The 14,331-nt window shown below is 46.3% G+C and overlaps 1 protein-coding gene across 4 annotated transcripts in view; it reads left to right on the top strand.

The window, feature by feature from the left end:
• wake (wide awake) overlaps nucleotides 1-14,331 on the top strand; it is a 744,672-nt gene that overhangs the window by 424,412 nt on the left and 305,929 nt on the right. For all 4 annotated transcript variants that reach the window (XM_071671228.1, XM_071671230.1, XM_071671229.1 and 1 more), the window contains one exon: nucleotides 2,658-2,782. In XM_071671228.1, coding sequence (XP_071527329.1) covers nucleotides 2,658-2,782 — 125 coding nt within the window. The remainder of the gene's footprint in view (nucleotides 1-2,657; nucleotides 2,783-14,331) is intronic.

Here is a 14,331-nt window from a genome sequence, read left to right as displayed (position 1 = left end):
ACGTCTCTCTTCGCCGACAGTGGCCTTGTAGGCAGTGGAAGGTTTATACAAGAGGGGCAGAATAGCCAGTGCTTTCAGGCACTGTACAGTCTTATGCACGAGGGACAGAGAAGGCAATGCTTGCACTTCGGAGGACATCTTGTCCACTCTTGGCCACCATTATCATCCGTATGATGTTTTCTTGTGCATCTGTTTATGAGACACTTTACGACCCATCACTCCTCTGTAGTGCTTGCTGTATGATGTTGACTCAGTGTATTATGGGCTATGACTGCTTGCTGTATAATCGTAACTGCCTCCATTGTCATTTATATGGCTCATAAAGATCTATGTCGTAAGGTGAATATCCTCAATATCTTGAACTGTTATATGGATCATGGATTTTATTTTGAAGAGGTATATATATATATATATATATATATATATATATATATATATATATATATATATATATATATATGAATACATACACACACACACACACACACACACACACACACACACACACACACACACACACACACACACACACACTATGTTTTGATATTCTCTGACTTTCTCTTTCTATCTCTTTTATACGTTCCTACATCAACCCCACCCTCTTCTCTCTTTCTCTTTCTCTCTCCTTCCCACTCTTTGTCTGTATCTCTCCCCTCTGCCCTTCCCTCCTTTTTTCTTCCCCTTCCTCTATCATTTCATCGTGCTGTGCGTCCTTACATAAACAAGGGATTATAAAGAGTATAAAGAACGGGCAGAGATTTCTGATTTGTTAGACGTCTGTTTTCTTTACTCTGTCGTCCGCTCAAAATGATGATTGTAGCGTGAAGGAAGTGGGACAGCTCTGGTCTACTTGGATGGGGAGAGTTGATGCTTGTGGCGCGAAGGGAACAGCACTGGTCCACGTGGATGAGGAGTTGATGTCTTCGGCGTGAAGGAGGTGGGACAGCTCTGGTCTACTTGGTTAGAGAGTTGATGCTCGTGGCGTCAAAGGGAAAACAGCTCTATTTCTATTTGTGGCGAGGAGTTCAATCCTTATAATTAGTCTAGATCGTCCTGTGTACGTGGCCATTTCTCACCTTCATTTTTTTTCTCTACAATTATGCAATTTACTGTTGCAAATAAATCGATCTTTTTGACTTTTTTTTCTTTTTTGTTTCATCTCAGATAATGGTCTCGCGTGGCACCAATTCCACTTCTTGTGTCTCGTAGACTGAGCTATCTCTACCTCGTTCACCACTAATTCTAAAATGACCATCATTTTCCCTTTCCCCCGCCTCCTTCCTCTGTGGAACATGAACTGAAAAATGACCATTCAGAGGCTATCTTTCATAACGCTTCAGCTCGGCACAAAACATTCTTCAAAGACATCCAAGGACGTCCAGTCAGTCTCGTCAAAGAATTCCTCTCCTCGAAAGAGTCTCCATGCCCCCTGCCACTGGAAGTAGCGCAGCCTTGGAATCCAGTAGCCTTTAGAAAGGTAACGCCAGGGACTCTCACAGAACCTGGTATTGTGGGTAATTATAAAACAAAATAGAAAATGCCGAAAATACGTATAATTCCCATAAATCTTTGCAAATCTGTTTTGTTGCCTCTGGCGCCAGCATTTGTGTGTATGTGGGGCCCGGCAAGCGTGCCCCCTCCTGATTGGTTCGTTATCCCAAAGGGTCCCCACTGTGTGCATGGCCTCTGGAAAAGCCTCCCTCTAACGGGAGTGTCAAAGTGACAGATAGTGGCGAGCTTATCCCGCGCCCGTGTGTCACCACTGATAACATCGTGTGCCATTCATGAGGGCCTGGCTACTGCTGCTGCTGCTGCTGCTGCTGAGTTCAGACGTCAGGAGAGGGAGTGAGGGACGGCATGGTCCCCTTGATGTTTCTCGCCCTCAGGAAAAGTAAGCGGGGTTCTACTCTGTATATATCTGCCTGAGACAGCGAGGTAGAGAGAACTCAAGGTGTTTCTGTGTCTCACAGTGGTGGATTTATTTCATGAAGTGTATGGATATATTTCAGTTACCTACGAAAATGCACACTGCAGAGAATGACTGAGTGTGAGTATAAATGTTACTGACATTGTTATAGATGAGGGAACTTTAGAGCCATTATGTGTCCTTTCCTGCACTAAGCCATTCTCTTATTTGCTCTCATCCACTCTCTAACTGTCTTGTGTAACTTACCGGAATGAAACACTGTTATGTACAGCCAGGCTACCAAAGACTACTCCAGTTTTTAGCTTAACCGTTTTTTATGTTTTCTTATATCCTGTTTTAGCCTACTAACGGCACGTTGCCCCCCGTATACCACATCAGGCCAATCCTTTCTATCCACTATAAGTCTCGCTTCCTCCTGAATATTAAGGCCCTCATACCTAAAAGCCCTCTTCACTCAATACTTCTGTCTCTTCTTAGGTCTTCTCTCCTCCTCTTCCCCTCACTCCCTCTGCTTCCGAAACATAGATGATATATCTTTACCATTCTTTAACCACTAAAGATCTGAACTGGGAAATATGCGAGCGCAACTCCCTGCTTCTGTATCATCACTATTATTCACAGTGGACTTTCAGGTAACACATTTCCTGGTGATTCTTGTGTGAACAACTTGATAGCCATTACATCCACCATTATCTGCCGCCTTGATAACCTTGCTTTTCCCCTCCTGCAGCTCGGTGAAGGAAGGCGGCGTGGTGGTGTCCCGGCCGCCCCTCGTCAGGAGCCGTACGCTGCCGGCCATCGTCGTACCCGGGGTCACGGTCCTCCAGACGACTCTCGACGCCGCAGATCGCCGAGGTAAAGTACCACCACCACTACCTCCTCCTCCTCCTTCCTAAAAGACTCCCTCTTGTCGTGCCTTGTGTGTGTGTGTGTATATATATAACCTTAAGTTTTCCGTGTACTCTACACATACACCTCACCTACTGTGTGGATTGGACTACTGTGTCTGAGTCTTTGTGTAGCGTACCCTTCACATCCCCCTGTTGTTGATGGTTGTTGGTTCGTCCATCCTGAGACGGACGCTGGCGAGGTAAAAAAAAAAGAAGAAGAGTGTGTTATGACGACGGCCGAGCTGGAAGTTCGTGTCCGTTGTCCACGGATTGTCGTATTAGGCCAGTCAGCCCCCCAGACTCCCTCACTCTCACATGAGTTTTTTTTAATGCTATGTGTGTGTGTTTTTTTTTTATTTTATCTCTCTAAAACTTTATTCCGTCTTTGGCCTCACCTCAGGATGCTGTATACATGGTACAGACGTTTGTTAGACTCCACCAGGCATAGCAAACAAACACACACACACACACACACACACACACACACACACACACACACACACACACACCTGGGGAAAGTACACAGTAAGAATGGGATGCCAAGTTGAATCTGACGTCACTGGTTGGAGATGAACGCTTCTCCAGCACCCGTCTCCGTCGGGCGTTGCGGAAAACCATGGTAAACAGGTGAACAAGAATTCCCTGTTTAACGACGTCATCGTAAATGACAACGGGTTAACGACGGAAGCGGGTGTTTTTCTCCCCACGACAGAATCATCTTCGTCAGAGCAAAATGTTCAGGAAGTCAGCGAGTTATAACAATGCCACGTTTACCGTCAGGGACTGGCAAATAGATCAACGAAGGAGACACGACAACGAAGTCAACAGAGTAACAGAATAACAGAGAGAGAGAGAGAGAGAGAGAGAGAGAGAGAGAGAGAGAGAGAGAGAGAGAGAGAGAGAGAGAGGTTAACATAGACCTAACCCCCCCCCGCCTCCCTCCATCCCTCGCTGGCTAACAGAGAAAGTAAACATCAAGAGGAGCTAATTCCCGAAGGCATTAGGATAACGAAGACGAGAATTACTTCAGTGACACTTATCAGATGAGGGTGCCTGTGGCACTTGAGATAATCACTGAGCGCCAGAGGCACTGGCAGTGTGTGTGTGTGTGTGTGTGTGTGTGTGTGTATGTGTGTGTGTGTGTGTGTGTGTGCGTGTGTGTGTGTTTGATGATAATAATGATGAACGGTGGACTGAATTTAAGCAGCCGTTCGGCTGAAAATACACGAAATTGAGGTATTACGGATATTACAGAGACTTGGTAGCTCATAACTGTAAGTAATTGACTAATATGAAAAGCTTACGTGAGCTGCGCACATCTACACAGAGCGGCAGATAACCAGGAAGTTGTACAGCAGAGTGAGTGCTACAGCTTATGCATTATGAACTTAGTGATCATTTGTTGAACATCGAGTGCTGAATGGTTAAATGTTGATTGAGTTAAAGCATGAGAGTAGTTGACGTACCACACAGCTTAGCCGAGAGAAAACTAAGCCATTAACTTGCTTAGCAGCGATAACCGTCTTTGCAGTGGTAGGTATGGGACTGTTTTCATATCTATCTGCACGAGCTCTGATTGGTACAAGGCGATCGTGGTGACGGACGGTGGTCCGTGGGGCTGGGGCGTTGAGGGGAGGCAGGAGGTCTTGGTGACGGAGGTGTGTCAGTAGTTTATCTCCAACCTGCCGTGTGAGCTGCTGGTGTTGGTCAGAGAGTGTGGACAGGATGAGCCATGTTACGACCTCTTGGTAGGTGGTGTAAGATGGACCCAGGATGATTCTGCATGCTATTTTTTGCACTTTTTCCAGCTGGTCCTTCTGTGTAGCTGTATGTAAGGAGGACAAGGCTAGGGAGGCGTAGATAAGCCTTGGTAGAATGAGGATAATATAGACATCCCTGAGCTCAGATGATGGAGCGCTTAGTGATCTCAGTCGGCGGAGAAGGTATAGACGGTGTGAGTAAGGTTTGATGACAGTGATGACTTGACTCTTCAAGTTTAAACCGTCATCTATAGTGACACCAAGAAGTTTGATGTCTCTTACTACTCGGAGGATGTCAGGGCCTAGCGTGTTGTCAGGGCCTAGTGTCAGGGCGTAGCGTGATGTCAGGGCCTAGCGTGATGTCAGGGCCTAGTGTGATATCAGGGGCAGGATGTTATCTGCATCCATGTTGTGTATGTAGAATAGAGTTGTAGGTTATCTGTTAGTGCCTCTTTAATATATTCAGATAGTAGTATAGTGAGCAGATGCCGTGTGCTGCTGCTGTAATCTGTTCCTGTGATCTGTGTACTAGCCTTGCCTACCGATGTACGCACCAGTGAACATGTGTGTGTGAGAGAGAGGGGAGAAGAGGCGGGGAGGTTTACCAGGCTGGGATATGATGCTGGCGGACCTCCATACCGCTGACTCCGCTGTCGTGGACGAGAGGAGCCTTTCACTGGCGGCGCAGCTGCCCTACGTAAATGCATGCGCTTCACGATGATCCCCGTGAAATGAAACTGTCCAGACATCATTTCTTTTTACATAGTTTTTTTTTTTTTTAAGTTTTCCTCTCATGCCTGAGGTTGAAGGTTTATCTCGTTGGAGTCGCAGTCAAGGATGTAGGGATGAAACAACAAGAGGCCATAAACTTGATATTAAGAAAGAAACTGGTGAGAGAAAACGGAAAGAAACTTGTGAGGGAAAACGTGGAGAGATACTTTGATACTTTAATAGTGTAAGAATAGCGGATGAATGGAGGGAAGTGAATGACGCAGTTGTAAGTGTGGACGGCAGACATAGGTTTAGATAATTTTGCATGATAGTTGAGACTATTTAGAGAGATGGGGTCTTATAGATGTTGAACTCCTTGATCGTACAGGATAAACAGCCCACTCCCGCGCCATACACCAGCCCATACCCGTTCTATACCAGCCCACACCCACATCTTACACAAGCCTCCACCCGCACCTTATAACACAAGCCCACACCTGCACCTTACACAAGCCTCCACCCGCACCCTACACAGCCCCACACCCGCACCCTACACCACCTTACACCCACGTCCTCTCCACGGTCATCCCATCCAGTACAGACAGCTATTCTCTTCCTTTGTATTGGCTTTGGGTGAGTGTGTCGGCAGACCCCCAGCCGAGACGGATGTACAACGCTCTCCAGGGAGCTGACTTTCATCTACTTTTTCCTCTCTGTTCTATTATTATCATTACTTTTGTATGTTATGAACAAATTACCTCGACATGGGCCGACAGGCCACCTGTTGTGTCTTTCCCATATGTATACCTTCTCTATACTCCTGTGTCATTACAGGTATTTAGTCTGAGGTAGTCTATAGGAGGCCATCTCTAGCTCGGGCTGAAAATCATACATCTCTCCTACTTCACAAGGAAAGGCAAGAGATTATCAGTGCCGTGGAGCATTATAGAGAACTAGGACTGAGGCTTACTTGAAAGACAGTAATATTATCTAGGCTCTCTCTCTCTCTCTCTCTCTCTCTCTCTCTCTCTCTCTCTCTCTCTCTCTCTCTCTCTCTCTCTCTCTCTCTCTCTCTCTCTCTCTCACGTTACGTCGACCTCACTTGACCGGGACCTCTTGTCTCCTCTATAGGAAGGCGCCTGATAATTTAAGTCTTTATGTAGACCACATAAAGAAAATGACTCCATCGTTCGCCTAAAATTAACTCCATTTGTCCCGCTACTTCCCCGTCTTTTCATGTTGTCGAGTTTTGCATGTCCGCACAAAACTGTTTAGACCAAGTTCGTAGTTTAATTAAACCAACCAGAGTAAAACCACAGAGCTAAACTGCCCTACGTAGGCCACCAGGCTGGGGTCTATAATCTGGGCAGCCACCACCTGCCGCTGCTTTTATGACGTCCACCAGCGGCTTTGCCGCCAAAACCCTCCATCACCCCGCGGAAAAAAAGGGGGAAAAATCTTTCAATTTCTCGAAGCTCGCTGATATTGAGGCAGCACCGTAGGACGCCACACGTCCCCGGCATCTTCCACCACGTTCATCCGTCACCTGGCCAGCTAGCTATCCAGTACCGCCTCACGTCGCGCCCCATAACCTGAACAATCCAGAGGGACCTCTTGACGTCTTCAGGGATCCTAGTGTCCTGTTTGACCTTCCGTGCGACCCATCTGTAGCCTCCAGGTGCACCTCACGACTCACGACTCCCACACCCTCAGAAACGCGCGCGAGCGCACACACACACACACACACACACACACACACACACACACACACACACACACACACACACACACATATCACCAGGACCCTCACCACACCACACACCATTAGGACCCTCACCACACACCACTAGGACCCCCACCACACACCACTAGGACCCACACCACACACCACTAGGACCCACACCACACACCACTAGGACCCACACCACACACCACTAGGACCCTCACCACACCAAGACCCCCACCACTCACTCACTACCAGGACCCTCACCACACACCATCAAAGACTCCACCATACCAGAGTCCCGGAAGCCGTGCAACCTTCTGCTGCAGACCTCGTCAGGAGTGCTAACCTCTGTTGCACTTCCACAGACTCCTCCAGAAGTCTTCATTTTCCCCAGGCTTTTATCTTGGGCCTCCAGCTGCCCTTTGAGCCCTGATCATACTTCACATTATTGCTTTGTGCCGACTCCTTTTGCCTCTTTCCCCTGTCTTCTTTGTTCGTCCCAAGTCTCCCCTCTCTTTCTCTCCCTTTCTACAATCTCTCTCTCTCTCTCACTCCTCTCCTCTTCTTTGTATCTCTTATCTTTCACCTCACCCTTCACTTATTATCTTGCCTTACCCTCCAGTCTTATATTGCTTCCCCGCCACCCATATTCTCCTCCTTTTCTTTCTCCATGTCTTTCCTTTATCTTTCTGTCTCTCTTCTGCTTCGTTGTCTCCGCGACAACTTCGGCTCATGGCGCCGTCATCTGGCCAGTTGAATGACCACCCCCAGCTGGGATGTATATATGATATATGAACGAGTTAAGATGAGGGTGAGGAAGACTAGGAAGGGTAAGTTCAAGACAGAAACTTGGTAATACGAGGAGGAGGCAGAAACTTAGAATCATTCGTGTTTGCTATATGTTTCCGTACCTTGAAGAAGCAGGAGTATTTGAGGTTGGGAGTATCACAGTATGGCTGAGTATGGTTGGATGTACCTAAGTATAGCTGGTTGAAGTTGGGTGTATCTAAGTGTGGCTTAGTGAGGTTGGGTGTATCTAAGAGAGACTTAGTAAGATTGGGTGTATCTAAGTATAGCTTGGTGGGGTTGGGTTATGACCTGAGTGTTGTTGGCTGTGGAAGATAATGTAGAGACCGTCGTGTGTACTCTGACTTATTGAAAGATGAGTCCGGCCTCTAAGATCCTGGTGACACAGCTGATCAGTTGTGTCAACATTTGTCTCGACGTTTCAGGTTCGTGTGCCCAACAAACCCATTTTCTTCGTTGCCTCTTTTTATGGGCCTCGAGACCCATTGCATACGCCAACACCCTTCGTCTCTCTTGTAGCCAGGGCAGCTACCACGAGCGTGTTTTATGAAGCAGCTTAGAACAGGCATCCCACAAGCTTGTGAAACAGTAAGCCCGTGTGCATTGTGAGCATACGTCTGGAACCTCACTCACGATAGAACCCCTGTGAAGCTGAATTTAAAGAACGCTTTCATGAGAAAGAATGCCATAATTACTGCAGTCCGTCTGTACTTTCCTTCACTCCTTATCATCCGTCACTGCCACGCTGCATCATCGACAGTGCCTTCAGTTGAGCATCAGATCAAAAGGAAAATGAAAGGTACCAGCAAAGTGACCCTCTTTCTCCTCTCCTTTCCTGCGTAGCCTCCAAAATAATCTTACATTTTCCAGCGAGATGATCATTAGGTTCTTGTACGATGGCCACCTTGGCAAACATAGTATATATTTCCTTTCCATGAAACTCGCTTACGTGAAGAATCCAGGGATATCACGGGACCTCTCCCTTAATCCTTCCACGTACGAAGTTATTACCTCCATCCTGGAGATTGCCAGCAGCTTAGAAAAGAGTATTTTGTCTGGTACACCACTTGGTCTTGGACCCCTCGGTGTTCTTTGCAGAGGAAGTATACGATCCAAGAAAGGTAGAAGACGAAATTGATGGCGCAGATGTGCCCGCAACGCCTTTTTTTTTTTTTTCTAAACCTTAACGAGATTGAACTCATGTGGACCTCTCGATCCTTCAGCGGTGACTGCCTGCGTGAGCAAGTGCCCCCTCCCCGCCTAAAGAACATCCTACCTGCAGGCCCAAACTCATCCCCTTGAACGTATCTTGGACCAAGTGCGCTTCGTATTGACGCAGCCATTATTCCTTTCACCGTCCTCAATCTAGACAATACCAGTGCATCTTGGGCAGGGAGACGGCCGACTGGTATGACCGCCATGGTATGAGTTACGAGTTCACTCTCACGTTACGCAAGGCACATTGAGGTTAATGACTTCATTTCCAGAAGTCTCTCTTCGCCAACTGCCCGCTTGAGTGAGAGCTTGAGCCTCTCAGGCCAAGGCAGAAAGTGCAAACGCACCGACGGTGTAACCTCATTTGGTGCTGGTGTATGACTTTTACACACGAGCTTCTCTTACCTTGGCTTGATGCACTTGTGGACGGTAGCTGAGAAACTCCAGGTGGGGCCATGGAATACAGGGTGTAATGAAAGAGGGCAAGACATAAAGCCCCTGGAAGAACAATAGGGTTTTGTTCCGTCCTACCCTTCACTTCCTTGATGGCATTGGCTCCGAACTTATGTAATCACTGTAGAAGAAGCGAGCTGTCAGCTTTCTACTTCAGTGCCTTTGTATAGCTATCCAATGAGGAAGACTGCGTTTCCCTGATACTGGAAGTAGGACAGCGCTAAGCTCCAGGATCCTTCAGAATGGTCTAAATTAACACAAAGACTCTTTCATAGAAATTGTTTCTGGCGATGATTATAATTGCTACATATGTATGTACATATGTATGTCGAGTTTGGCCGTCGACTTTGCTGTTTTATGAGAGAGGAGGAGGAGGAGATGATGATGATGATGCAGAGAGTGCGTAATGAGGGAGATTCCAATCTCTCTCTCTCTCTCTCTCTCTCTCTCTCTCTCTCTCTCTCTCTCTCTCTCTCTCTCTCTCTCTCTCTCTCTCTCTCTCTCTCTCGTCCCGGTATCGTAACTCCTCCTCATTGGGTTGGTCTGATGACGTTCTCTACCCCCCGTCCATCACACGTTCATCTCGGTAAATTGAAGGCGCCATAAATAGAAATTCCTGAGCGCGTGACTACTGTCACCATAGAGTTAAGAGAAAAAAAGGAAAAAAATAAAGATCGTCTTCTTTTATTAATGTAATCCTGCCGGATCATATCTTCCTCAGCTTACCGTTATTAACGTAATCCTTCCAGATTATATCTTCCTTATCTTACCGTTATTAATGTAATCCTCCCAGATTATATCTTCCTTATCTTACCGTTATTAATGTAATCCTACCAAATTATATCTTCCTCATCTTACCGTTATTAATGTAATCCTGCCAGATTATATCTTCCTTATCTTACCGTTATTAATGTAATCCTACCAGATTATATCTTCCTTATCTTACCGTTATTAATGTAATCCTACCAGATTATATCTTCCTTATCTTACCGTTATTAATGTAATCCTACCAGATCATATCATCCTTATCTTACCGTTATTAGTGTAATCCTATTAGTTTATATCTTCATTATTTTACCGTTATTAATGTAATCCTACCAGATCATATCTTCCCTATCTTACCCTCTGTTGATTAAGGAACAAACTATCAGGATATGTTACGGGATAGCGAAAGATAACGACCCTCCAGATAACATTCTCTATATCTTGTTGGTCAAGGAGGACACGCCAGATGGTGGAGACGAACACGCCAGGTGGTGGAGACGAACTCGCCAGGTGGTAGAGACGTTGATAGAGACGAATGAGCCAGGTGGACCATTACGTGTGTTTTGGTGGCGTTAACAATTCACTCCATCACTCAGGTTGTTGTGGCCAGAGAGCACCAGGACCCAGAGTGCATTAGGGAGTTACAGTTTTGCTGGCCGAACCGCTGGGGTCTTTCTTTATTGCCCTCTTGACACCATTTCGGACTGGAAGTAGCTAGTAAGCTACTCAAACCTTCATCCAGGCTGTTGAGTTCTCCTTGTTGTATAACGGGGCTTGATTTCCTCCTCCTCCTCCTCTTCGTCTCCTATGTGCCTAGTGTTATTGTAATCCCTGCCATTTCCCCTGAGTTATTGGGTTCGTTCGTCTTTCTCCTTTTCTCCCGCCAAGAATCCAGGGTTGTGAGGAGGTTCTCTCCTTGGTAGCTGGTGCGGTGCAGAATTCCTCCCTAGTTAGCCTTACCAGAACCTCGACCCTTCGTGCACTGTGGTATGATCCTCAAGGATGAGGTTAAAAGGCCAGAATATCACAATCCAAGGTTGTAACGTCGTGATCAAAGGTCGTACCGTCGTGCTCAGGGATCATATTGCCGTGCTCAGGATCATATCGTCGTGGTCAGGGATCATATCGTTGTGTTCAGGGAACATATCGTCGTGCTCAAAGGTCCCACCGTCGTGCTCAGGGATCATATCGTCCTTCCCAGGGATCATATCGTCGTGCTCAGGGATCATATCGTCGTGCTCAGGGATCATATCGTCGTGCTCAAAGGTCCCACCGTCGTGCTCAGGGATCAAATCGTCGTGCTCAGGGATCAAATCGTCGTGCTCAGGGATCATATCGCCGTGCTCAGGGATCATACCGTCGTGTTCAGGGATCAAATCGTCGTGCTCAGGGGTCAAATCGTCGTGCTCAGGGATCATACCGTCGTGCTCAGGGATCAAATCGTCGTGCTCAGGGATCAAACCGTCGTGCTCAGGGATCATATCGTCGTGCTCAGGGATCATATCGTCGTGCTCAGGGATCATATCGTCGTGCTCAGGGATCATATCGTCGTGCTCAGGGATCATATCGTCGTGCTCAGGGATCATATCGTCGTGCTCAGGGATCATATCGTCGTGCTCAGGGATCATATCGCCGTGCTCAGGGATCATATCGTCGTGCTGAAAGGTCCCACCGTCGTGCTCCGGAGGTTAATGACAACATCTTTGGGTGACGTGTGGTATAATTGCCCTCGGGTTCCTCCCTGCCGAGACTGCCTTTGTGTAGGCCATTGACCCAACGGTGGCTACGGAGCGGAGCTTCCATCCCAGAGCCACTCCAGATGAAGAGAATAGACAGCCCCTCTGGATGGACAGATAGACATGTAAGATAATCCCTCTAGATGAGTAGATAAGGCAGTCATTTCAGATACGTGGACAGATAAGACGGACCCTCCAGAGAGACAGATAAAGCGACAGGTCTACAAGCCTCCTGGACTCCACTTGTGAAGTACCTCCTGCCTGGACTCTGATGCGGAAGAAAGGGGATGTCATTTGAGCTGACTTAAGGCGTGTCTTATGGGCTTATATATATATATATATATATATATATATATATATATATATATATATATATATATATATATATATATATATATATAATACGAATACAGTACATTCGAACGCGCACTTTCATAGAACACATAACTCTGAAGCAGCTAGGGTTTTACCAGTGTAAAACTGATCACACACTTTACATGGGACATTGTACACACAACCCTCCTGAGAAGTTACAGAAATTTTGATGAGACTTCTCTCCTAACCCGTATTATTATTGCTGAAGACTACGTTAATATTAAAAGTTTATAACAAAATATTTTCCTTCTCTGTTTATGGAGACAATCTTAATAACTTCCCACTTCTCCGAATGTGTTCAAATGGAGTATTCGACCCCCACCCCCTTCCTTCCCCTCTCCCGCAGGACAACCTTCGCCAAAATATTCGTAAGAGTTTGAAGAAATCCCCAACGCGTGACGGAGAAAGTTTGAAGGCCACATATATTGTCTGGAAGACTCTCACAAGTTAAGACTGTTCTTTTCTCTGCTATTTCACTGTCAGCAAGTCTGCCCATACGGATTTGAATAGCTGTTGGAATTCCGCTTTCAAAGGACTTTCAGAACACCATAAAGAAAATATAAATCCCTTCCTATCTTAGCTACATGAATAAGTCGTCGATTTTTTTTTTTTCCTTTTTTTTCTATTAGACTGATATGACGATGGGGTAGTTATCATAAAGGCTATCGTGCGAGTGGCGCATCATCTCGTTATCTTGTCCTTTGAATGACCCAGATGGACGGAGTGTTGATAAAGCGTTATCGGACGGTACTACAACGTCTCCTCCTTGCCAGGGTTGTCCTTATGGTATCCTTATGTCTCTGTTCCTGTCATTCGCGTGTCTGTATCCCGTGTGTCCTTACGTCTCTCTGTCTGTATCCGTGTGTCCTTAGTCTGTGTGCCTGTCTCTGTGTCTATATCCCGTGTGTCTGTGTTCTTCGTGTCTTTACGTTTGTATATACGTATCTCGTGTGTTCCTGCATCTGTGTGTCTATATCTCGTGTGTCCTTAAAACTCTTGTGTCTTTAAGTTTGTCGTTAAGTCCTGGCGTCTGTCTCCCATTTGTCCTTAAGTCACTTGCGTCTTTAAGTGTGTCCTTTAGTCTTGGCGTCCGTATCCCGCTTTTCCCTAAGTCTCTTGTGTCTTTAAGTGTGTCCTTAAGTCTTGGCGTCCGTATCCCGCTTTTCCTTAAGTCTCTTATGTCTTTAAGTGTGTCCTTAAGTCTTGGCGTCCGTATCCCGCTTTTCCTTAAGTCTCTTGTGTCTTTAAATGTGTCCTTAAGTCTTGGCGTCCGTATCCCGCTTGTCCTTAAGTCTCTATGTCTTTAAGCGTGTCCTTAAGTCTTGGCGCCTGTCTCCCGCTTGTCCTTAAGTCTCTATGTCTTTAAGCGTGTCCTTAAGTCTTGGCGCCTGTCTCCCGCTTGTCCTTAAGTCTCTTGTGTCTTTAAGTGTGTCCTTAAGTCTTGGCGCCTGTCTCCCGCTTGTCCTTAAGTCTCTATGTCTTTAAGTGTGTCCTTAAGTCTTGGCGCCTGTCTCCCGCTTGTCCTTAAGTCTCTTATGTCTTTAAGTGTGTCCTTAAGTCTTGGCGCCTATCTCCCGCTTTTCCTTAAGTCTCTTGTGTCTTTAAGTGTGTCCTTAAGTCATGGCGTCTGTCTCCCGCTTGTCCTGACGTCCGTAAGCCCATCTTTATATCTCCATTCCACGTGTTTATTCGCCAGTGTTTCCTCATACCCTTCGAAGGCATTGTCTCAACATGGACACAATAAATTTCAATTAACCGTGGACAGTTTTTGTCGGATGCCTTCATTGTGATCCGGAGCGCTCGATGTGGGATCGAAAGGTCAGAGTTACATATTATGAATATGTTGTTGCATGTACTTGTGTGGTTCTTGTGTTTATGAACCCTCCAGTATTGCTGGTAACATGTGATGTTCTATGTGTGTGTGTGTGTGTGTATTGTTCTAACGTGTGAGTACGTGTTCAGTGGA

Source organism: Panulirus ornatus, chromosome 16 (assembly GCF_036320965.1).
Source record: "Panulirus ornatus isolate Po-2019 chromosome 16, ASM3632096v1, whole genome shotgun sequence".
Taxonomy (NCBI): domain Eukaryota; kingdom Metazoa; phylum Arthropoda; class Malacostraca; order Decapoda; family Palinuridae; genus Panulirus; species Panulirus ornatus.
This window is presented reverse-complemented; position numbering and strand designations above follow the sequence as displayed.